At 43.5% G+C, this 27,413-nt stretch overlaps 1 protein-coding gene across 1 annotated transcript in view; it reads right to left on the reverse strand.

Annotated features, from left to right (window-relative positions):
* Positions 1 to 6,497: 6,497 nt before the first annotated feature.
* LOC144783391 (contactin-3-like) overlaps positions 6,498 to 27,413 on the reverse strand; it is a 174,949-nt gene continuing 154,033 nt past the window's right edge. The window contains exon 6 of the mRNA XM_078662387.1: positions 6,498 to 6,667. Within this exon, the coding sequence (XP_078518513.1) occupies positions 6,498 to 6,667 (170 nt within the window). The remainder of the gene's footprint in view (positions 6,668 to 27,413) is intronic.

Genomic DNA, 27,413 nt, shown 5'->3' on the forward strand with positions numbered 1-27,413 from the left:
TTTTATTCAACCATTTAAAATAGGATGGTTCCTCCTCAGACCTCCAGTTTTTAAGTATTAGGGAACGGGCCACCAAAGTACAAACTGCCATATAAAATTGTTTTGCACTAGACAAATCACTTCTCTTTGTTGAAATACCAAAGAGCGCAATCTCGGCTTAAGGTTCAATTACCTTACTAATATCCTGGCGTATCGAGGAGAACATTTTAGTCCAAAAGTTAATCAATTTAGGACATGCATAAAAAGTATGGAGCCAATCTCCCCCCTCCGGTAACTGACATCTAAAACATTTATTTTCTACCTTGGGAAAACGTTAATTCAGCGCTTTTGGAGTCAGATAGGCCAACCAACGTGATAGAAAAGACATTCTCTTGAAATTGGCTGCGCAGAGTGCCTTTCCTCCTAGCTGTGTGATCCGTTCCCATTCCTGTCTTGAAAAAGAGCAGTTGGTTTCCTGCAATATTTTAACTAGGATTTCGTCTACTAGGGGGTAATCTTCCCCCTTTCTCAGAAATGTATACCAATTACCTATTCCCATTATTTTGTTTTATATAAAGCGGTAGCCAGAGCAACGTTACCTGGCGATATGTTGTATTCAGTTATGAACTTAGTAATCTGGTAAAATTCAAGAAATCCCGATTTTAATTTATTGTCAGATCTAACCATAGTCTCCTGCCAAGTGATATGTTTCTGCGCTGTAAAAAAGGAAGCTAGATCTCCAAAGCCTGAGTGTTTCCACTTTTGGAGCTTATTTGAATGAATTTGAAGCCCCATACTCTTGCACTCCTCTAATTTCAAGTAATATAACCCATCACCCCTTTCCTGCTTGAATAAAGATTGCAATCTAAAAGCAAAGTCCCGAATAGTTTTATACCTGGTCTTTTTTTGTAATTTTGCTGTTTTTAAAAAGACCGGAACTTGAGAGCCTCCCTCCTGAATTATTCTTTCACAGAAAAACATGTCAAACAATCTACTGGACTTCAATAAACGTGCTGTGAGGTCCAGTAGCGTTGCCACATAATAAGTACGTATATTTGGTAAAGCTAGGCCCCCTTGTGTAGTTTCCAACTGAAGTATACTCAATTTTACCCTAGAAGCTTTTTTATTCCATACAAAACCCCTGATCATGGATTCGATCTCACTAAAGTAATGGGCATTAACCCTTAATGGTACATTTAAAAAAAGAAAAATCAATAAAGGAAGAATCGACATTTTTACCAAGGCCACGCGGACAATCAAGGTCAATGGTAATAAAGTCCATTTCTCCAACAAAACCTTAATTTTATTTACCGTTGTCTCATAATTCAAACTAAATAATTGATCAAATTTGTTGGAGACAAAAATACCCAGGTATCTGATTGGTTCTTTTTTAAGGCTAGAGGTATTAAATTTGCAGGCAAAAAATCACAACCCGCATTCATTACCAACACCTCGGTTTTTTTGCTGATTGATCTTGTAGCCACCAATCAATTCAAACCTAATAAATTTGCCTAATGCTTGGTCCAAATTTAATCTATCAGGATGCAAATATAAAATAATGTCATCGGCGAACAGTTAGCCATTCCTGGTATGGGTGGCTTAATGTCGAGATTCCCACGTATTTTTGTTGCTAGTGGTTCAATAAAAAAAGTAAACAGGATAGGGGACATCGGGCACCCTTGCCTGGTACCTCTATTGATGTTTACTGTCCGTATCAAACTAGCATTAACTACAACCCTTGCTTGTGCAACATATTAAATATACTTTCAGAAAAACCAAATTTTAACAAACCGATAAATAAAGCATCCCAAATCACCAGGTCGAAAGCTTTTTCGGCGTCGACCATTGAAATTAAAGTAGGAATTTTATTATTAGCTACATAGTCTAACGCCTGTATTAAAAACTTAGTGTTTGAGGCCATAGATCTTCCCTGAACAAAGCGAGACTGATCAGAATGAATGAATGCCTGGGCAATCGGGGAAAAACGCTGGGCACATATTTTCATTCGAATTTTAAAATCAGCGTTAAGAAGACTGATTGGTCTATATGAATTGACATCTTTCTCATCCTTCCCCTTCTTGACAAAACTAACTATGATGGACTCCTTAAAGCTCGAGGGAACCTATTCTCCCAATTAACAGCATTAAATAGTTTGGCCAGGAAAGGAGTCAATTCTTTTGCAAAGATTTTATAAAATTCAATTTGGAGCCCATCGGCCCCACATGCTTTTGCCCCAGCTATTAGTTTTATTCTTTCCCGAATTTCTAACTCTGAAATTTCGCTTTCATTTTAGTCCGACAGAAGGGTAGGTACCGCAGGAAGATGGACCTCATCATATCTATGAATAAGTTCTGTCCCTACCTCATATTTCGTTGAATAAATCTGAGAGTAATAGTCTAAAAACACTCAGGCTATATCTTCCTTATCTCTGACCATGTTCTGTGTTTTTGGATCAATAATCTCGATAATTGTAGCTTTCTCCTATTTGGTTTTTGTTTGCCCCGCTAACATTTTCCCCACCATTTGACTCTCCTCATGTTGTTTTTGCTGGTAGATTTTTGAGCTGTTAATTTCCTCGATTACAAAAAACTCTTTTAAGGTCGTTTTAGCCCTTTCTAATTGCAGCCCCACATCTGCCCTCGGGGTAAAATACCTCTAAAAATTAAAGCATTCGACACATCCAGCTGAAGTTTATTAATCTTATCGTGCCTTTCTCTCATCATACGACCTCTCATGGCTGCCTTGAAACCTCCCCAAACTAAAAAGATTTCTGCGGTACCCTCGTTCAGATTAAAAAACTCCTGTATCCATTCTTTAGTTGAAGCCACCCAGATAGAGTCTTGGAGGAGCAGCCAATCCATCTGCCACCTGGATCGAGCATTCACTCCCCTTCGATCTCAATCTCAAGTATGACCACGGAATGGTCAGAGAAGGGATTGATCCCTATATAGGTATCTAAAACCCTTAGGGACCGTGAACTGAGGAAAAAATCAATCCGTGAGGCTGTATGAAATTGATTAGAGTAACGTGAATTCGGCTGCAGAAGGATTGAAGAGCCGCCATTGATCCACTAGTAAATGCTCCTGCTTTAGGGCTTCTAGGACTTTCTTAGTTTGGGGTTTCAACTCTTTTTTATTTTTATTTGAAGTGTCTTTTTTCAGGTCTTGAATTAAACTGAAATCTCCACCTATCACTAATTTCCCCGGGGTCCCTCTAAGTAATTCGGTAATCCTGAGCAATGGGGCAGTATCGTCATCTATAGGACCATAGTAGTTTATAAAGTTTAAAAACATCCCATTCAACTTAGCCTCGACACAGATCCATCGCCCAAGTGGGTCCCTCCTAATTTTCCCAAATTCCCAAGGAAGATTGCGGCAGAAATAAATTGCCACCCCTCTTTTAGCTAGACCAGCGGAGGCAAAAAACATGTGCAAAAAATATCTGGGGAGATACATTTTGGGAAAATTCATTTTTAAATGAGTTTCCTGAAAAAATAAAACCTGTGGGGAACAGGAAACTAACCACCTTATTAATTCTCCATATTTAGACTTATTTAATATCCCATTGACATTGATAGATAGAATACAACACCTATTAATCATTACTCTTCCTTTTCTTTTCAAAGCTAACCATCAACCTATACCACCAAGTCTTGATTTCTTTAACTGAAGCACCCCTGCTACTGCTCATTTTCCAAATAAACCCTTTAACCCCCGACACCCTACACCCTCACCCTCCCCCCAAGACGTGACACCCCTGCATCTCCACACTCACCACCTCTTACCCTCCCCAGCTACTTTTATGGGTGCCATATGACTGCACCCAGGTTAACCCTCACCCGCCCCCCGTGGTACATTTTTTATCTTATAGAAAATCTAGCTAAAAACGTGCTTAATTCGGTCAAACATTTCAACACAAAGGGTAGTTATCTACCACCTTACTGAGACCCTAACATTTCCTTGAGGAGCTCCTGTGCCTCATCTATGTTAATAAACATATGGAACTTCCCCTTAACTAGGACATGTAATTTGGACTGTTGGGCAATAGATGCCTGTGCTCCTTGTGATTTGAATAGAAAAAGTAGTTTTACATATTCTTTCCGCCTCCGGGCTGCAGCAGCCGACATATCTAGAAAGAACCTACAATTCGACGTTTCATTTACAGGAAATAGTTTTTGCTGTATAGCACTAGTAAGGATCTTCTCTTTAATCCGGTAGTCTGAAAAGTTAACTAAGATCGTGCGTGGACCACTTGAACTTGGTAAAGGATGAAACGTAACCCTATGGGCCCTCGTAATAGTCAAATCACCACTAAATTCCGGAAGAACCTTTTCTTTGATGAAGGATTCCACCCATTGCGGCATCCGAGCTCCCTCCACCCTCTCGGGTACCCCCACAATGCGCAGGTTTGATCGCCGAGAGTGGTTCTCCAACTCCTCAAAATTATTTTCCAGCAGGTTTATCTTTGTTAGCATCACGCACTTTAATAAGCAGTCTTGACATCTGATCCTCTAGCTGAGAGATTCTCGATTCTGCTTCCTGCACTCTACCCGGAAGACATGTTACTGCCTCATCTATTTTATTTAATCTGGAATGAAGAGCGGCGATTTCATTCTCTTGGGATCTCTTCATGTCTCTGATCTCTTCAAGGATGAGATTGAGCAGTGTTTTAATTTCCATCTGTTTAGTAGTCCCAGTAGCTTCTGGATCCTTAGTGAGAGCACTCAAAACATTCTAAATCATGCTCAGGGGTAAGTACTTGCTGACTTTGCTGACTTTCCTGACTTTGTCTAGCCTGTGATTGCAGAAACGGTGTCAAGCTGCTTTCATTAGAGATCGGCACTTGACTTGCCTGGGTTGCCTGGGTTGGCGGAGCTAAAGGCGAAACAGGTGCTTGCGAGGCAGAATTACTACGAGAAGATGGAGGGGCCAGATTTGGCCTATTCAATTCTGCTTCTACTTCTTCCGATAGAGAGGTAAGAATTAAGGATGAGGGTGAAGCTTGCAGATTTTGTTTGTGTAAGGTAGCTGGTACCACCACGGTATTCTCTGGAGATGTAGATGCTGAGTAGCTTAAATCCAGTCGAAGCAGGACCGGGACGAGAGAAACAAGACCTAGAGCAGTACTTTGAGATAGTGGTAGATTGGGGTAGGCTGTAATAATTTTTTCACAAACAGGGTAAACTCCTTCCTCCTTTTTGCCAGCTTTGCCATTTGCGTTTTTGCCATTTGCAGATGTGTCTATTTGATTTGTAATATCACCTTGCCTACTCGTTGATGCTGATGCTGCAGGGGGAGCTCTAGGTTCCATGCATGTCCCAGGAGACTCTGCTATTTCTTCCAGTTCATGTTCCTCCTCTTCTGAGCTCTCAAAACTGGAATTTTGCATGAGAGACTTCCCCATTACTCCAGGTTTGCCACCTCCCGCAACCAGATTTTTATTTTGTGTCATTGCCAACCGAGTGTTTGCTTTTAGGCTGCTGGCAGGATCCCCTCTGGATACCAGCCTTCCCAGTTTATCGTGTCTCCCCATATTGACTTGATTCGAAAAGAAGAGACTGTAATTCTAATACTGCGAGCCAAAATTTTTCTTCGGCAAAAACACCTCAAAAAACACCTCTCCTCCTCTCGTCTCACTTCCCCACTCCACTGCCCCAAGTTCTTGTCCCAGCTAACCACAACGGCTACAAAGTCAGTACGTCTGTGAGTTATTTTATATTTATATCTGCATTTTTCTACCTTTACAGGCGTTGCCTCTCCTTCTCTCCTCTCTTACCCCCCTCACCTGTTCGCCACAAACAATGCCCCACTTCACAATACTGGTGCTCAGACCTCCCCCTCTGCAGCACCTGGGCCCCTGGCAACCTCCTGCCACCTCTCACCGGACCCGGAGCTTATTTGACCTCAGCTTCGGATTTTTTTTCCCTGCTGATTCGCGCTGGACTCCTCGCAGCTTGGAATTTGGAAGGCAGGTCCTTCCCTTGGCATTTACTTTCCGACCTCACCGCTACCACGCTACCACGGCATCCTCATCCAGGATTCAGAAAACCTCCCCCCGTCAAAACCGGGATCACCAAGCCTTGCTGACACGAAAGAGAGCTGCTTTGTCACTTCTCAACCGCAGCTTTTCGTCCACCGCTGCGTTACAAAAATGTGGTTCCTATACTCCGAATGGCCAGATGAACAAAGGTGCTGCCATTGACCACGAGGGGCGTGGCTACCTACGGCTAGCCGGATGTGTGGATCTCCGGCATGCCCCCCAAGTGACATGTCAGTTGTCATGTGCATCCTTTATATTGTCTAGATTCTTCTTTTACTTAGAGCAACATTATAGTCTATTAAATCAAACACAATAGAAGTTTCTGTATACTGCACGCCCAATTTCAATTAGGGAAGACAAATTGTGGTATCCCTTACTGAAAGGAGTCTTTCTGGTTTTGTAAGAATATATTTTTGACAAATTTACCGCTATCCAGAACACATATTTAGCATTACGGACACAACTGATATATACGTGTCTTACATATTTGATATAGCAATGTGTGATTCTACCTCTGCTGTGAACTGTTCTCCATTTTTCAGCCATCTATAGGACGGTTTAGGTTTGCCGCTGGCTCTGCATTCCCAGAAGAGTCGCCCCTCAATTGCAGCTTCCACATTTTTTATTGTCTGCAGCCAGTGGGGTTTCGCTGCATAAAATATAACATTAAACTTTTATTAAAAAGAACCCATTTAACATATTACATTCAGATAGGAAGTATAACTAATGCAACAAATTAAATACCAATGCAATTTAAACTGTAACAGAGAAAAACATTGTACCCAAGTGCACAGTTCCTGAAATTAACACACCCTTCAAAGAAAGAAAGTTTTCCAAGAAGATATTCAGAGTGACGGATAGCCATGCAGATTTTCAATACATAACAAGTGATTAAATTATTGTTTTTATTAACTATATATTTGAGAACTTATTGACAGAAACTCATAAAGAATGTATTAAAATAGTGTCAAGAAAATGTTGAAAATCAAATCATACAAAGTCAAAAGTTCTAATAAGTTAACATGCATCTAGACGACAAATAGGGTTTTTGATGTGTGTTGACTATACATCTTTCATATGTTGTATTAGCAATGAAAACCATCAATTCCATGGTTGTGAATTTCTGCACATAGCAGGCCACTCTTAGCACATACACCGCCCTTAAAATAATCCAGCAATTATTTTAAACAAATTTTGACTTAAATAAAAATACAAATTAAAAACACTTTTTGAATTTTTACATTATAACCAAAACATTGCTTTAGCTACTACACCGCTGCATTTTGTCAGCAGCATACTTTGTCATGTCAAAACCTTGTCAGCACATAATCTTATAAACATTCGGGAGCTCTGAAAACCTTTTTAAAAAAATTGACACATTTTTAAATGAGTGAAAATGTATTTCTGATTATAATCCACCCCGAAACGTTTCATACATCACGAATGAAGCCATTAGCAGTTATTGGCATCTTCAAAATACATCAAATGGGGATTCGGGTGGGAGCTAGGCTTGCTAGATCCCCAGGTGTGCGGGTGGGTTGTGTACTACCGAGAAGTGCAAGTATGGGACTGGTGGGCTTTCTGTATGGGAGGAGCTTTGGTTGCTGTGGAAGAGATGTGGTGCGAGGACCGGTGTTTGGGTACTGTTTTTGCCAGGAAGAGAGGTGCAGCGCGGATATCACGCAGAAGAGGCATTTCATTGATGGATCGCTTTGGTTCTTTGGGTTGTGACTCGGGATTAGCAGGTGCAGTGACTGCCAATCAACAGGAGGTTCCAGGACCATTGCCCACGGCTGAAGGAATGCATAAGTTATTAGAGGAAAAATGGTCGGCAGCGCTCAAGATGACACCACCAGTGCAGGAGGAGATGGAACCAATAGTGATATCGCATTCCAACTCAGTGAGGGATTATATTGGTAAGGACACAGTTTATCACTCGGTTGTGGGACACATTTCTCTGGAGGGTAGGAAGCATAGGGTGCAGGCTTTGAGTTCTGCATTAAATATTTCTGGTTTGGTTGTGAGGCAATTTAGTCCCATGACTAAAGGTACAGAATGGAATGTGGAAAACAAGGAATTCTCTCCCCACTAATGTTGCTGGACCAGGGATGGCAAGGGTGACTTGGGACAGAGTTGTGTTCAAGCAGTGGCACCCATGACAATTAAGGAGGAGTGGGGTTCATTTAAGCAGTGGCATCAGTTGCATTCTCAGCAGGGAGGGCAACAGTATTGCGCGGCTGAAGGGCCCCATGGGTGTGACACAATGCAAAGATTAGGCAGCCTGTATGAAAAGGTTGCGTCAAGAACATAAGGAGCTGCCAGCCGTGGCTTGCAGACACCGGTCAAATCTGGTACATTTTGAAGGCATCAGCATGAAGAGAAGAAGGACTCTGGAGAGACTCTCCTGACAGTGAGGGAGCAGTGGACAGTGCACTGGATAGATGATGGAGTGGGTGATTGCAGATGCCCAATAAAAGTCCTGAAAGGAGGGAGAGGGTATTGCCTGGCCCAGATGAGGAATTGTTGGCTTATTATGAAGATGAGTTATCAATGAAGGAAGGGCAAATAAGGGAAGACAAGGTCTCCGGGGAGAAATAGCATGGTCTGTCAAGGACTGTTGGAGCTAATGAAGGTTGGGATTTTGGTGTTTTGCATGGCAGGGAAAAAAGGAACAAGGTGGGAGGAGCTGAGAACGGAAGGAGATCAGAATGACAGTGGCTTGGTGAATGTAGAGAACAGGTATTTAGATAAGATTAAAAACCCATGGGTGCAGGGTTCTGGGAGATGCATGTACAGTGACTAGTGTCAGTGGGTGTGAGGAATGGTCCAATGGTGGAAGACATGGTTCAAAAAGGTAAGGATAAGATTACCAAGGAGGACAATGGCTCAGTTACAAAAGGCAATGGTGTTAGGGACACAGATTTGGAAAGAACAACTAGACCTCCTTAGGTCCCACCCAGAAACCCCCTTTGCTGACTCCTACTTCTCATCGGTCAATGGACCCATGAACACCGATATCATCTTCCACACCACACGCAGAGTTCAATGGAAAAAAGCGTTCCTCACCCTACTCACCGTCTCCACCATCAAGAAATCCGCCCATGGCCTAACACTCACCATCACACCATCCCATCTCTTCCCAGGCAGAACCACCATCACTATTTACAATAACGGGATTGTCCTAATTCAATCGACAGACAGGAACCTTGAACTACTTGACAACCTGTTCCCCACTTTCAAAGAGCACCTATCCAACCCTCGGACTTACACTCATATCACCCATGGTCCTACCACCCCTGACGTCACAGCACCCACTCACAACCCTCCTAACCCAGTTCAGCACCAGAACGACACTCACCTCACCTTCACTCCCAGCACCATAGTCAATTACTCTCCTGCTGCAACTACCCCTCCCCACCCCTCAATCACAGACACAGCCCCTTCATATACCACCCGCTCCCCCATCCCCCCTACCAACCCTCGTACCCCCGCTCAGCTTCCCATATCCCCCTCCACACTTTGCACTCCCGTCCCGTCCTTCACACCAATCTTCTCAGAACACACCTCCTCCCCCAACTGCACCCACACAACATTACTCTCTCTCCGCCTATCTCCCCCCTCACTTAGCACTCCCGTCACGCCTAGCCTTCACCCTTCCTGCAACCTCTCACCCCCCACTCTCACTCCCCACTATCCCACCTCCACCCCCACCCCCAGCCTCCACACCGCCCCCATTCACCCTTCCCCTCTCAGCACTGATGCCGTTCCCAATAACGCCAACACCACCCCTAACACCAATCCTCCCTCTAACACTTCCAACCCCCTCACCAGCTCCACCACTCCTCCCCGATGCCCCCCTTCTCCAGCAACCTATACGCCTGCTCACCGCCAGTACCCTCCCCCAAATCCGCGCCCAACACCACGCTAGACATGATTATGTCCACCCTCCTCCAATTGAAAGAAGAACTACACTCCATCAAAGAGTTGCTCATCACACACCCCAGACACCCTCCTCCCATCGCCACCTTTACACCTAATAACACTTCCCACTCACCTACTAGTCACCGTACCACACAACACTCCTCACACTGGACCTCTATCCCCTCTGGCAATACCACCAATCGCAACATCAATCGCAATACCACCAAGCGCAATAATCCCTTTACACCTAACAATACTTCCTCCTCACCTCCCTCTCGCCTTATCACACAACACTCCCCACACTGGACATCTATCCCCTCTCGCAATACCGCTAATCGCCCCAGACGCACCACCAATACGATCTCAGATCATGACATACACACCCTTATCCACTCTTACGTCCCGGCTCCCCAAAATCGCTTAGACACCAACAAGCTGTCCATCCCAACGATTATCTCTAACCCCCTCAGGCACCAAAAGGATAACAACAGAGGCTCCGTCCCCAACAACCTCACAAATGTACCTCTCACTATAGAACCATCCTCCACCCTCTGCACCCCTAGCCTCAAATGCATACTTCTCAATTGCAGATCGGCCCAAAGACACTCCGCAGGGGTCGCCGATCTCATCATTTCTATGGAACTAGATCTAGCCATTCTGACTGAAACATGGCTGTCTGATTCTTCTACACCTATCATGGATATCCTAGTCCCCCCCAACTATTGTATCATTAGACTTGACAGGCCCAAAAAGACAGGCGGTGGAATTGCCTGTATTTACAGAAGCAACCTCTCAGTTATTAAAGCGTCCGCCCCCTCTCTTACTTCCTGTGAATACCTCTGCCTTGATGTCATCAGCGAAAGCAAATCGATATGCTCACTACACATCATATACCACCCACCTGGGGACAAGCTCTCCTTCGTCCAACACCTCATGGACACAATCTCAACCAACTCAGGACGGCAAAAACACCCAAATTTTCCTTGGCGACTACAATCTCCATTGGAATGACAGCAGTGACACAGTGGTAAATAGCCTCAAAATCTTCCTCAACGCCCTTGATCTCACCCAAATATGCAATAGCCCGACCCATGAGAAAGGCTCTATTCTCGACCTTATCATCTCCAAAGAGGACGCCATTCAACTTGAGTCAATCCAACCTTGTGACTGGTCAGATCATCATATTGTCTCCTTCCTTATCAATGAAAAAATTAAATTTAACACAGGTCAACCCTCTAAGCCCAAAGTTTGGAAAAGAGACATGAAGAAACTCAACCCAAATTCCTTACCGCCTAACAGCTGCAATCTCCTACTTCCCCCTGCCGGCGCTACGGACGTTCAACTCCTGACTGACCAATATCTCAATGCTATGACCACAATAATCAATGAGGCTGCACCCATGCAACTGAAAAGAGTTTCGTCCAAGATTTCCAACCCATGGTATGACGGGAGCCTCAATGAAGATAGACGGGCCATGCGAATGGCAGAGCGCACCTGGAGGTCAGCCCCCTCTGCACTGCACCTAAAAACACTGAAGAAGCAGAGAATCGCCTACTTCAGGAAAATAAAACGCTCAAAAAGAGATTTCTTCAGCCTCCAGCTCGCCCAAGCAAAAAACCGCCCAAGAAAACTGTTCGAACTAATCAGAACACAATCCAAAGAACAACCCCAGACACTCAGCACCATGAGCGCTACACCTTCCTGTGAAGAATTCTCTGCTTTCTTTAACCAAAAAACCGACAACATAAGAAGCGATCTCCTCAATGACGCAAGCCTCTACTCCACCCCCCAACACATAGCAGCGTCTGAACCAAAAAACAATGCTACATGGTCATCCTTTGGCACCTACTCCGAAGAAGAAATTGGCAGACTGATCAGCACCCTGAAACCATCCAATCACCTCACTGACCCGCTTCCTGCTAACGCTGTAAAAGACTTTACCCCTTTGCTCCTCCCACTCTGGACTAAGATTATCAATAGCTCTCTTCAACAAGGATCAATCCCTAACGCCCTCAAAGTCGGACAAGTCACACCGCTGCTAAAAAAAACAACAGCAGACCCCACTGATCTAAATAACTACCGTCCTATTACAAATATTCCTACTCTCGCTAAACTGCTTGCAAAATGCGTACAGCTACAACTGACTAAACACACAGATAAGTTTGATCTCCTCAACACTCATCAATCAGGCTTCCGAGCGGGGCACAGCACCGAAACTGCCATGACGCACATAGTTGACGACGCCTTCCAAATGCTAGACCAAAACGATACCTGCCTCCTCATCCTTCTTGATCTCTCCTCAGCTTTCGACACAGTTAAACAAGAGAACCTACTCGATCTGTTAAACACAAGAATGGGCATATCTGGGACTGTTCTCAAGTGGTTCACCTCCTTTCTACACAACCGGTCTCAAAGATTCAAAAGCAACAACCTGATGTCCTCTCCGGTACCTGTATCGCTAGGCGTCCCTCAAGGATCCTCCCTCTCACCAACACTGTTCAACCTAGTTATGGAACCTCTCACTACTTTGCTACAAGCATCCAATGTTCACTTTCACATGTATGCCAACGACACCCAACTTTATCTCAAAATACAATCTCCCAAGGACATCATGCTTCTGAACACCACGATTAGAAACACCCAATGCTGGCTTGCCAAGAATCACCTCAAACTCAATGCGCTGAAGACTGAGTTCCTCCTGATCTCATCTCCCGCAAAAATCTCTACCGCTCAAACATGGCTTAAGCACCTAACCGCTCTAAATGTACAACCTACCATCGTAGACTCAGCAAAATCTTTAGGCATAACACTCGACGCCAATCAAAACATGCAGCAGCACATCAGCAAGGCAACGAAAGGAGTGAACTTTCAAATTAATACCTTGAGAAAACTTAAACCCTTCCTTCCAGCCAAAGACTTCCAAACTGCAGTACAATCTATAGTCATCCCGCACATAGAATACGGTAGCAACGCCCTCTGCGGGCTCCCCCTAACTACAACGGCACCCCTAAGAGCGTCCCTTAACGCTGCAGCGAGACTCATCACTGGCTCAAAAAAGCACTCGCATATCTCCCCTGACCTTAAATCACTGAACTGGCTACCTTTTGAAGCCAGAATACATCTGAAAATAGCCTGCATGACACACAAGGCTTTACACATGAACTCACCTGCCTACCTCACTCAGAAGCTGACAATTTCTGGTGGCTCTAGAACTACTAGAAGCACAAACAATCTTCTGCTGAAGCCTCGAAGATTTCGGAAGGAAAAAACCTATAAACGCTCCTTCTCAGGAATGGCACCCAGGATCTGGAACTCACTCCCTCCTGAAACCAGGCTCATCTCCTCCAACAAACTTTTTAAGAAAGAAGTAAAAGCGATCCTCATGGCCATATACACATGATCTATTATCCTGCATCTCTCAAGAATCCGCTCTGTACTACCTGCCTGACCCGTTGGACTATTTGTATTTCTTGTTTTATCGACTTATGTGATTGTATACGTTCCCTCTTTGTACATTTTTATACTGTCGACGCACCTGTCTGACTTTGCATACTGTACCTTCACCACCTCAACTTTCCCTACTCTTGTACTTTTGATGCACCTGTGTGACTATACACCCTGTACTCATCTCCTACCTCAACTATGCCTATCTTCATGCTAAGCATTTTAAGATCGCTTAAACAAGTATATGCTCCTTATTTTTGTACTTTTATATTTTTGGCACAACTGTTTGACTATGCACCATGTACCTAATCTATGATAGAAGAGACTACCTCACCTTTGACCTACCTCTTGTGACCTACCTATGTAACTATGCACCTTGTACCTATCTACCTCAACTATTACAGTCTATTAGTCTATGACCCCCTTGTCCTTGTAAAGCGCTCTGATATCTGCAAAGATCTTGTTCGCGCTATATAAAACTCTCAAAATAAATAAATAAATAAATAAAGTGAAACAAAAAGGTCATCAGGGGTTTATGGTCAATCTGGGGGAAGTATAAAAAACTAAAAGTTGATGTACATGGCTCTGTTAATGCTTCTGGGGTGCATTTGATACAAACTATGAAAGAAAAAAATTGGAAAGGAGAATTTATAGATGTTTTTAAGCTTTGACATACAGCGGTGCAAGCAAAAGAAGGGTCAACAGAAGAGGAGTTGGAGTTGCCAAAATGACCCGCAGATTCCCGACCACTATTGAAAACTGGACATAAGCTTTTTTGATTTTCGCTACTGTTTTCTGCAAGTGCCATCCAGGGCAATGTGTTGTAATTTTGAAATATATGAATGTGTTGAGGAGAGCTCAGCTAGATATGATGGTTTTGCATGGTTTAAACATGATGAGGAGTTCAGGGCAAGGTTATCTGTGAATCCAGACAAAGAGTGGGGTGAGAAAATGAATTATGGATGCAGTGGATGAGGGCACCCAGACCCATACCAGTGGTACATAGAGTGCAGTCTACGACTACATTACAAGCCTTTTAAGTTAAAGTTAGCTTTATTGTTTGATTAATAAAAATCATTACAATGGTGAACATGCATCATTAATAAAAAACCTATGTCAGATGATTGCTAAAATATTTACTCATAGTACAAAAGACTGGCGTTATCAGGATCCTGTATTTTCGCATACATTTTTTCCTCTTAGTTTAGTTTTTTTTTTTTAGGAGTCCACCCAAATGCGTCCCTTTAGCCCATTTGTACCGTCACAATGAATTGAAGGGTAAAATTAATCAATAAATAATAAAAAAACTTGGAAATCTATATTCGTTCATAATAATAAAATATTAACTTAATCTAGACAATACAACTTTTTAAGGAGTGATTAAGAAACAGTTAAGAACCGTAGATGACCCTTCTAATTTAGCATCTACTGAGGCCACAGGGCAAGACATTAGTCATTTAGGGTTAGTGACTAATACCACTGATAGTGCAATTCCATTTGTATGGTAAAATCCCTGCATACAATAATTTAAATGTTCCTGAGATGCACAAGAAAGCAACATAATCCGCGTGCGAAAGCCTTTTTTTGGGTGCCCCTCCAAGTTTGGTGTGGGTTGCAGGGAGGAGACAATAGCCACAAAACAAGATATGCTGGTCACTTAACAGGGGGAGCTCATATAAACCGCAATGTCAATTAGGACACAATTGTGGCAATTGTGGGCTACATCATCCAATGTTGCAATGCTTTGCCAATCTTCCCTTTGGGTGGCAAGGTTAGTTCAGGGGGTTTGACTGGGTAGGGGAAAGCATCAATGGGTGGCAAAAGTAGCCTACTGCAGTTGTTGTGAAAGTTTTAAGCTATTCATTACAATTTTATCTACGGCAACAGGAAGCAAAATGTTTGTTCTGTGGATTTGCTTAAGATTTTATTTATTTATTAAGGTCCATTAGAGATGGGTTAAGCTTATAAATTTAGATCGGCGATGGCCAACTCTGAGATTGTGAGGTGAAAATTGCAGTAGTAAGTAAGAACAGGAAGAATTCTAGGTCCCTTTTATTTTTGGTCATTAGAGAATTTGACAATTTCTCCTTTGGACGTGGTCTCCAAAAGACAATGAGGTGAACATAGGTTGATTCATCACCTGTCTTGGCATCATGCAGATCCGTCAATGATTTCATAACGATGGTGGACTCTACTGTGCACTGTTCCTCCACAGATGAAGATGTCACTTTGTTGAGGGCATGTGGTGAGGGTGCCAAAATGGCAAAGTCTGATATCAAGTCCGCATTTATACTTTTACCTATTCATCAAGATGATTTCTATTTACTTGGGTTGCAATTTGACGAGACGATTTACATTGACAGAATGCTGGCCAAAGATTGTTCTGTTTCTTGCTCCTTGTTTGATAACTTTAGTTGTTTTTTGAAATGGGTCTTTCAGTATAAACATGGTGTCCCTCATGTGTCAAATTATCTGGACGATTCTTTGCTGGTTGGCTGAAGCAACTCAAGTGTCCGCTAGAGAGCTCTGGTTGAATTTCAAATGGTTATGGCAGGACTGGGTGTGCCTTTGGCTCTGGTAAAAACCAAGTGCCCACTTACCACCATCACCATTTTAAGCACTGAGTTTGATTCAGTGAACATGGAAGTTTGTTTGCCACAAGACAAGGTGCAGAGACTTATTAAACTTTTGAAAAAAGTTGTGAAGTGCACAGAATTAGAATTGAAAATGGTGCAACACACCTGGGTAATTTCAATTTCACCTGAAGAGTTGTATGGGCTGGGAGAGTCTTTTATAGGCAACTCTGTTTTTCAGTGTCTGGGACAATGTTACCACCTACCAGGGTGCATTTATGAGCAAATGTGAAAGCAGTTTTGAAAGTGTAGATTACATTTTTGAGAGATTTCAATGGTGTGACAATGCTATAGACAGACAAGTATTGGCTTTGGCAGGTCCAAGTATTTTCTGATGCAGCTGGAGCACATGGCTCTGGGCTGTTTTAGGAAGAGCGTTGACCTCAGAGTTGGCTGGACCAGAAGCGAAGGATTTCCTACCTGGCGTTGTTTTCTCTGGTAAAAGCACGGGCTTTGTGGTAAAAGCTGTTAGCTAACAGAAAGTTGGTTTTCAATGTGGACAGCACAACTGTGGCTATCTTGGTTAACTCCCAAAAAGTGAAAGATGAGATAGTTTTACCTTTGTTGAGGATTTTCTTGCTATGCTATTTGAGGTTCAACATTTTTTTATGGCGAGACATGTACCTGGTGTGGATAATAGCACTGCTGATGCATTGTCGCATTCACAGTGGCAGAGGTTCAGTGGGTTTCCATCAGGAGCAGATGCAGTGAGGGCCAGGATGCCTCTGGGAGCTGGGTGTATGAGAGTGCTTGACCTTAATGAAAAGTTTGAAGTGAACTCCACGAAAAAGTCCTACAAGCAGACATAGAAGTAGTTCCTGAATTCTGGGGCATCGAGGAGAGGGTCGAATCCATAAGCTTTTTCCTTGAGACAAGCTGATGCAGTTCTCTTTATACTGGACCACATTTATCTGGACTTTTCTGAAGTTACCATTGCTGGTAACATGGCAGAATTGTCTTTCTAAAGTAAGTGTGTTTGAGGATATGACCCTATGGAAGGAGAAGTGCGTCAGAGGGTTGCATCAGGTTAGGCTAGGGGGTGGAGCACGGATTCCATCAGAGACAGATTTCAGGTAAGCAACTGTTAGCCATAGTTGACAATTTGAATTTGGAATGTTTTTCTTCTTGGGAAATGTCATTGTTCTCATTATGCATGGTTTACTATTTAATGGGCCATTTCATATTTCTGAATTGTTAGGATTATTGTGGCATGATGTCTTTTGAGATGTCCCGTGACAGTTTCAGTTACTGAGGTAAGGATTTGGCAGGCACACATTAAAATGGACCAGTTGGGCCGGGGTCAGGAGATGCTGTCCGAAAATGTGTAACTACATCTTGTCCTGTGAGCAGCTGGTTGAGCTTGTCACATTTTTTAAGGGGCTGAAATTTTGATTTATGTTCATGAGGATAACTCATTCTTAACGTCTTCTCATTTCCTGTTGGTCAGCCTCAGCCCCACCTTGTTCAATACTTACATAATATCCCTAGCCAACATCAGCAGAACCCACATCCTCAACATCATATACTATGCAGACGACACCCAGCTCATTCTCTCCATCTAAAAAAACCAGACCATCACTAGGAGAAACTTCCAAAAACTGTATGACCAGTGTCATCGACTGGATGAAGACTAACTGCTTGGAACTCAACACAGACAAGACAGAAAAGCTGATTTTTGGGAACAACACTTCTCCATAGAATTACACCTGATGGCCTTCTGAACTGGGAACCACACCAACAGAGTACGCCCATCTCCTTAGCATCATCCTAGACAGCAAACTCACCATGAAATGCCAGATCAGCGCAATCTCCTTCTCCTGCCATCTGCATGCACTGAAAGATCTTCAGATGGCTCCCCTTTAACACCAGGAAAACCATCAATCAAGCCCTAGTCACCGGCCAGCTTGAATACCGCAACACACTATACACAGGAATCACCATCCAACTCCTGACAAGACTCAGGCCTATACTGAATGCTGCTGCCAGACTCATCCTCAACTTCATCGAATGGACCATGTCACCTACCACCTCAGGAACCTTCACAGGCTCCACACCCAGAAAAGAAGGGACATTATAGTTAGTAGGACATTTCACTCGTACAAAAAGAGAAATGTGTCCGTTATAGTTAGTTGAGATAACTAGAACTCGCACCCCTGCAATGCACTACTTATGACATCACATATTACATCACTCATGACATGGTCAGTGACATAACTGATGATATCTCTGATGACATCTCAAATAACATTACTCACGGCATCACTGATGACATGCACATGATCCTCCAATGTACCTCCTCACAGCCTAATATAACCTTCGATACACCCACACTAAAATACAGACTGCCATTCTCGAAACTATAGATATACATATACCAGTTACTATATACCCACTCACTGATCCTAGGTCTACAAATACATCCACTGCCTCATCCATATACTTACTCTCTTATACAATCACTGACACAAGCACACACTCATCCATACAGACACTCTCACAATCACTCACTCTCACATACAGTCACTTATAACTAATATACATATATATATATATATATATATATATATATATATATATATATATATATATATATATATATATATATATATATATATATATATATGCTAAGGTATATTGAAGAATGAGTGAGTGTATGAGTGTCTGAATGGATTATTTAGTAGGTGCTTCACTGACTATCAGTAACTACATATGTGAAAGGCAGTATATATGAGTGTTGGGGTATATAAGTGACGGTATGTGAGAGTGAGTGATTGTGACTCATATATACTGCCTTTCCCATATGTAGTTACTCACACATGTACCACTGAGACATCCCTTCACTCACCAACACAGCCATACACACACTCACCCACCCATACAGTCCCTCACAGATGCACTCCTGAACCCACACACCCAGTGAACCACCCACACACACATCAATGCAGAGAGTCAAACATACCCCACCTACCCACACAGACACTCAGGCACCCATACAGATACTCAGACAACCAATCAATAACCCATATAGACACTGATGTAGCTACTCACCAACCCATGCAGCTGCTTACACACCAACAGACAGACAGATACAAACAATCAGACAGTTTAGTCACTAACCCATGCATTCAGTAAGAAATGTTTAATCTCCAACTTATATAGTCAGTGAAGCACCTACTGAATAATCCATTCAGACACTCATACACTCACTCATTCTTCAATATACCTTGGCCTATATATATATAGATATATATATATATCTATATATATATCTATATATATATATATATATATATATAGATATATATATATATATATATAGATATATATATATATATATATAGATAGATATATATATATATATATATATATATATATATATATATATATATATATATATATATATATATATATATATATGTATGTATATATATATTAGTTATAGTTAGGATTGTTTTCCATAGGGAAATCGCAACATTCTATTGGGAATAACTTTGGCGCCGGTTGAGGAATCTGCCTGACTTTTTCAGCAACTTTGCCTGGCGGCTTTCCGCTCCTACCCTGAAAGTTTTGGGGGGGATTCGTCAAGCGGGGGGCGAGATAAAAGGGGGGTCCCAAAACGTGTTTTCCCCATGTTAATTTCCATAGGGTGGTCGGTCACACTTTTAGCTCGAACGGCTGAATGGATTTTCACCAAACTTGGCAAAATTGTAGGGACTGGTAGCCCGATGTGCCTTTGCTATGTCTCAAGATATGTGCTCCAGAGGATTTTGAGTAATTTAGGTTCAAAAAAATGTATATATCTATAGCCGCGCCCCGGTACGTGCACCGGGGAGCGCTCCGGGCGCGCCACGCGACTTGCGCACGGAAAGCTGATTGGCTCTCGGGTGTCTGTAAACATTCGAAACAGTCCGCAGCGGCCGCAATCTTGTGTCTCGGTAGGATCGAGACACAAGAGGTGGCAAAAAACAAAGGGGGAAATAACCAAAAGGGGGCAGGGTAGACCCCCCCTGACCTCCTAGGTTTGATGTGGGGGCCATAAAAGGGTCCCTCGGGTAAAAAAAAAAAAATATTCGGTTTTCGCGGGGGGAGCGCCCGGTACGCACACCAGGGAGCGTACCAGGGAGCGTACTTTGGTGAAAAAAGATTGACAGAGATTCTTTAAAAATATAGGTTTATTTGTATAAAGTAAAGGTAGTTCTAAATAGAACTGTTTTTTTTTTCTTTTTGTTGTTTTATATTTTTTTTATGTTTTTATGAACATTTTGTACTTTTTTTGTCTTTTCTGAACACTTTTATATTTTTTTTGTATTTTTTATGGGGAGAAACAAAAAACAGGGAATTGTAAATGGCTCAACTGGAGCATAAAAAAACCCAGGAAGAATTAGTTTTTTTTTGGACACTTAGGGTTATCAACAGCAACCATTATAAGTTCGATGCTTTGCTCACCATAGCAAAGTGTCTTGTTACAAAATTTGCACACAATTTTATGGTTTGAAAATGCTGTCGAAAATTGAAAGAGGAGGTGACACTGTCCGTAAACTAAGACAAATTGAGTCCCGCCTCATCATCCGACTTCGAACAAAATCCCGAGAGGTATGAACTTTGGGGAGGACCTCCATATACATCTAGAGTGACTGTAACAATACCAGCTAAAAGTCTGAATTGCTAGGGTACTATACCCAATACCACAATCAAAAGAAAAAAGGAAACTTTTTGAACTAAAAAACATTGCCCCTGTGAATTAACATGTGACATAATGTACTAAGACATTGCAAATGTTTGAATCACACCAGTCTTTCTTTTCTTGTAATTTTCAATGAATTTTGTTCCAAACTACGTATCCCATAAGGATGTATGACGTTACAACGCATACTTTTACAACGACTACCATTACCACGCAATTTTTACAACGCAGGAACCATTACAACGAAGTACCATTACAACGCTGGTATTTACAACGCAGGTGCCTTTACAACGCATACCATTACAACGTAAATATTAGTAAGTATATAATATTTTTTTAAATGTAATTTTATTAAATTTAATTTTATTTAATTTAATTAATTTAATTAATTTAATTTAATTATTTTAATTAATTTAATTTATTTTATTTTATTTTATTTAATTTAATTTAATGTAATTTATTTAATGTAAATAATTTAATTTACTTATTTCAATTTAATTTAATGTAACTTAATATAATTAATTAATTTTAATTTAATTTAATTAATTTAATGTAATTTAATATAATTAATTTAATTAATTTAATTAATTTAATTTAATTTAATTAATATAATTAATTTCATTTAATTAATTTAATTAATTTAATTTACTTTAATTTATTTTAATTTATTTAATTTAATTTAAATTAATTTAATTTAATGTAATTTAATAAAAAATTTTTATTTAATTTAATTTAATTATTTAATTTAATTTAATTTAATGTAATTAATTTTTTTATTTAATTTAATTTAATTATTTAATTTAATTTAATTTATCCTGTACCCCTTTACCCAAAAAAAACCAAACTGACCCTGAACCCTAAAAATACCCCTTTACCCAAAAACTGAAAACTGACCCTGAACCCTAAAAATACCCTTTTACCCAAAAACTGAAAACTGACCCTGAACCCTAAAAATACCCCTTTACCCAAAAACTGAAAACTGACCCTGAACCCTAAAAATACCCCTTTACCCAAAAACTGAAAACTGACCCTGAACCCTAAAAATACCCTTTTACCCAAAAACTGAAAACTGACCCTGAACCCTAAAAATACCCCTTTACCCAAAAACTGAAAACTGACCCTGAACCCTAAAAATACCCCTTTACCCAAAAACTGAAAACTGACCCTGAACCCTAAAAATATCCCTTTACCCAAAAACTGAAAACTGACCCTGAACCCTAAAAATACCCCTTTACCCAAAAACTGAAAACTGACCCTGAACCCTAAAAATACCCCTTTACCCAAAAACTGAAAACTGACCCTGAACCCTAAAAATACCCCTTTACCCAAAAACTGAAAACTGACCCTGAACCCTAAAAATACCCCTTTACCCAAAAACTATAATACTATACAAACTATATACTTACCAATACTTACGTTGTAATGGTATGCGTTGTAAAGGTACCTGCGTTGTAAAAACATGCGTTGTAAAAACATGCGTTGTAATAGTTTTTGCGTTGTAAAAATCTCGTTGTAATGGTAGTTCGTTGTAAAAGTTGCGTTGTAAAGGTTGTTTCCAATCCCATAATGCCACCTAGGACTAAAATGGGCCAGTATTTAAATAGAAATGGTAGAAGGACTTACTGACCATGACCAAAGCCTTGTGTGGCTGAATTGCGTCGGTGGGGTGAAGCGCTGATTAAAAGGCTTCAGTAAAATATCCGGTTGTGCCGCCTCTTTTGTGATACAAAATTAGTTTTGGGTCAGGATCCGACCCCTGGGCTGAGCACACACTGTCGAGCGCACTCGTGAACTGTAGGATCACATTGTGGCAAAAAAAATATATATATATATATATATATACACTAGCAGCCCAGGTATGAAATAGAATGTGTGGAATGTGTATATTTGGCAAGGGCAATTTATTTAAAAATATCGCGGTAGACAACATTTTTGTTTCATTAGAATAGGGACGGAGAAGGCCCAGCTGCAGCCCTAGTTGATGTTAGCAGGCGCGTGTAATTGGTGTAGTGATCCGCCGCCTGAGCCCTGGTTGATGTTAGCAGGCGCGTGTAATGTCATTGAATGAGAGAGTTATCAGCTGCGGGTAAATCCGTTTAATGAGAGAGTTGAGTGACAGCGAGTAGGAGAGGCTGCAGTAATTGTCCCCGCAGACACGCTCAATTGTGTGTTCTCCCGCTTGAGGCCCAGATGCAGGCCTGTTTGATCTTAGCAGGCGCGTGTTCCCCAGCTTGAGGCCCAGCTGCATCCCTGGTTTATGTTATCAGGCGTGTGTACTTAGTGTACTGATCTGCCGCCTGAGCCCGGCTAGAGCCCTGGTTGATGGTAGCAGGCGCGTGTAATTTCTTTGAATGAGAGAGTTCAGTAACAGCGCGCAGGAGAGGCTGCAGTAACGTTGCTTAACAGGCCTCCAGGTGAACGCGTTTGTCACGCCCCCAGCACACGGTCACAGCAGAGGATCTTCTGATTGATGTACAACCCACATGGCATGAAGGGCGGAACGTAGCACACGCCCCCAGCGTTTCTCTCACCCACATGGTGCCCCTTGATGCGGCGCAATTGCGTTCACATGGCATGAAGGCCGGACACACGCCCCCAGCATTTCTCACGCCCTTAGCGTGTCACGCCCCCAGCGTGCCACTTGATGCTGGGCAGCAACGTAATTGGCGCTTGTATGTACGACTCACATGGCATGAAGGGCGGACACACGCCCCCAGCATTTGTCACGCCCCCCAGCGTTTGTCACGCCCCCAGCACACGCCCACAGCCCACGATGTGATGGCCATACCACACGCCCCCAGCGTTAGTCACGCCCCCAGCCCACACCCACAGCACAACGCAGACACGCCCACAAGGGACTACTTTGCTGGCACGGTTCTTTTACCTTTTAAAAGTATAGAGGAGTTTGCCTAACAGCTAAGGCGCTCGACCTCGGACCTGGGGATCTTGGTTCGAGTCTTGGTAACAACGCCAAACATCCAGTGATTCTGGGCAAATCACTAAATCTCCCCGTGCCTCACAAAAATGAATGTGTGTCCTCATGTAACATAACTGGTGCTATGTAAAGCGCTCTGATACCTGATTCAGTTTGGGTCAAGTTCACGCTATATAAAACTCTGAAAAAATAAAAATAAAAAAATATGGTGGCCATCTGCATAGCCTATGTCCTTCTGCTGCAACTGCCCTTTCCAACGCTGCATTGGGTGTTGTGATTGGTGCTGTGGTCACTGAGATTACCCGCCTCAAAGGTTTGGGATCTCTCTTCATAATATTAGTATGGATTAGTATGGCTAGCAGCCTGTCCCGACGTTGTCCAGGTATGAAATCGAATGTGTGTAATGTGTGTATTTGGCAAGGGCAACTTATTTTAAAATCTCGCGGTAGACAACATTTTTTGTTTCATTAGAATAGGGACGGAGAAGGCCCAGCTGCAGCCCTGGTTGATGTTAGCAGGCGCGTGTAATTGGTGTAGTGATGCGCCGCCTGAGCCCGGCTACAGCCCTGGTTGATGTTCCCATGCGCGTGTTATGTCGTTGAATGAGAGAGTTATCAGCCACGGGTAAATCCGTTTAATGAGAGAGTTGTGTGACAGCCAGTAGGAGAGGCTGCAGTAATTGTCCCTGCAGACCTGCTCATTTGAGTGTACCCCGCTTGAGGCCCAGATGCAGGCCTTTTTGATGTTAGCAGGCGCGTGTTCCCCCGCTTGAGGCCCAGCTGCAGCCCTGGTTGATGTTATCAGGCGCGTGTAATTAGTGTACTGATCCACCGCCTGAGCCCGGCTAGAGCCCTGGTTGATGGTAGCAGGCGCGTGCAATTTCGATGAATGAGAGAGTTCAGTACCAGCACGCAGGAGAGGCTGCAGTAACGTTACTTACCAGGCCTCCAGGTGAATGCGTTTGTCACGCCCCCAGCACACGGCCACAGCAGACGATCTTCCGATTAATGTACGACCCACATGGCATGAAGGGCGGAACGTAGCACACGCCCCAGCGTTTCTCACGCCACCAGCGTGGCCCTTGACGTGGCGCAATTGCGTTCACATGGCATGAAGGCTGGACACACGCCCCCAGCGTTTCTCACGTCCCCAGCGTGCCCCTTGATGCTGCGCAGCAACATAATTGGCGCTTGTATGTATGACTCACATGGAATTAAGGGCGGACACACGTGCCCAGCGTTTGTCACGCCCCCAGCTTTTGTCACACCCCCAGCACACGCCCACAGCCCACAATGTGATGGCCGTACCACATGCCCCCAGCGTTAGTCAAGCCCCCAGCCCACATCCCCCCACAACACAACGCAGACACGCCCACAAGGGACTACTTTGCTGGCACGGTTCTTTTACCTTTTAAATGTATAGAGGAGTTGGCCTAACGGCTAGGGCGCTCCACCTCGGACCTGGGGATCTGGGTTTGAGTCTTGGTAACGACGCCAAACATCCAGTGATTCTGGGCAAATCACGTAATCTCCCCGTGCCTAACAAAAATGAATGTGTGTCCTCATGTAACATAACTGGTGCTATGCAAAGCACTCTGATACCTTGGTACCTTGACAGGTACGACTCGCATTGCGCATGCGCTGCTGCCGGCGTTTTGATATTTTAAGTGTCCTGCTGGACATTACTCTCACTTGTTGCTTTAAATATTTTCCCTTGTTTTTAGCGGGATTAGGCAGGGCTCCACACCCCTCCCTCCCTCTTACCTGCATTTAACGGAATCTCCATCGCCGTTTTGGCGAGTCCGGGTCCCGGGGGTTGCCCTACACGGGGGCCATCTTGGATTGGGCTCTACCTTACTTTGACGGCCGCCATTTTGGAGCGTCATCGCGCTCGCGCTGGGCCTGGAGGGCCTATTTAAGGCGGTTTCTTCAATCTAACTGCCTTGACAGGTACGACTCGCATTGCGCATGCGCTGCTGCCGGCGTTTTGATATTTTAAGTGTCCTGCTGGACATTACTCTCACTTGTTGCTTTAAATATTTTCCCTTGTTTTTAGCGGGATTAGGCAGGGCTCCACACCCCTCCCTCCCTCTTACCTGCATTTAACGGAATCTCCATCGCCGTTTTGGCGAGTCCGGGTCCCGGGGGTTGCCCTACACGGGGGCCATCTTGGATTGGGCTCTACCTTACTTTGACGGCCGCCATTTTGGAGCGTCATCGCGCTCGCGCTGGGCCTGGAGGGCCTATTTAAGGCGGTTTCTTCAATCTAACTGCCTTGACAGGTACGACTCGCATTGCGCATGCGCTGCTGCCGGCGTTTTGATATTTTAAGTGTCCTGCTGGACATTACTCTCACTTGTTGCTTTAAATATTTTCCCTTGTTTTTAGCGGGATTAGGCAGGGCTCCACACCCCTCCCTCCCTCTTACCTGCATTTAACGGAATCTCCATCGCCGTTTTGGCGAGTCCGGGTCCCGGGGGTTGCCCTACACGGGGGCCATCTTGGATTGGGCTCTACCTTACTTTGACGGCCGCCATTTTGGAGCGTCATCGCGCTCGCGCTGGGCCTGGAGGGCCTATTTAAGGCGGTTTCTTCAATCTAACTGCCTTGACAGGTACGACTCGCATTGCGCATGCGCTGCTGCCGGCGTTTTGATATTTTAAGTGTCCTGCTGGACATTACTCTCACTTGTTGCTTTAAATATTTTCCCTTGTTTTTAGCGGGATTAGGCAGGGCTCCACACCCCTCCCTCCCTCTTACCTGCATTTAACGGAATCTCCATCGCCGTTTTGGCGAGTCCGGGTCCCGGGGGTTGCCCTACACGGGGGCCATCTTGGATTGGGCTCTACCTTACTTTGACGGCCGCCATTTTGGAGCGTCATCGCGCTCGCGCTGGGCCTGGAGGGCCTATTTAATGCTCTCCTCACCGCGCAGCGGGACGCGCAGGTGGGTCGCCCTCGCTTAGCCGGAGTCGTGCCTGAGTCCTGCCCGTCTGCGCTCGTCAGCGACGAGGAAGCGCGAGGCAGGGCAGGCCCGACTCATTGGTCAGCTCTGGACATCTTCTGTTGCTGGTATGTTGTTATACTCACGGTCAGAGTTGTTAGCTATAGGACATAGAAACAGGGACTACCTGTGTAAGCCTGTCGACCCATTAGCAGGCCCATACAGATGCCCCTGTAAGGGCTGGTCACTTGCGACCCCCAGGAAGATTTGTTCCTTGGAAGACGCTACTTCTGTTACTTGTACAGGTGGCGCGCCGCGGGACATTCGGCTCTGGTGTTTAAACGTGAGATCTTTGGTTAAACACTACCAGCTTATTCATGACCTTGTTGAAAAAGAAGATCCTGATCTTTTTTTATTAACTGAAACCTGGCTTCAAGATCCAGACTCAGCTATTTTAAACCTCGCCTTCCCTCAGAATTACACGGTCTTCACGTCCAACAGGACCACAAGAGGAGGGGGTATCGCTATGGCAGTCAAATCCTGCTTTCCTGCTGAATGGAAACCTGCAGGGCTGCCTGCCTGTGAAAGTGCCATCTTCAAAGTGGCTTTCAGCCACCAGTTTACGTTTAGCGGTATGCTCATCTACCGCCCACCTGGCAATGAGTCTGTCTTCAAGTCCGCACTGGCCGACATGGTCAGTCCTATAGCGATGGGTTGTGCCAATTTTAACATCATTGGGGACCTTAATATTCATTTTGATAATGGGTCGGACACAACCGTGAACACTCTGCTGGCGGATCTTGAAGCCCTCCAACTCAACCAGCTTGTCACTCTTC

This window comes from Lissotriton helveticus, chromosome 9, assembly GCF_964261635.1.
Source record: "Lissotriton helveticus chromosome 9, aLisHel1.1, whole genome shotgun sequence".
Classification (NCBI taxonomy): Eukaryota; Metazoa; Chordata; class Amphibia; order Caudata; family Salamandridae; genus Lissotriton; species Lissotriton helveticus.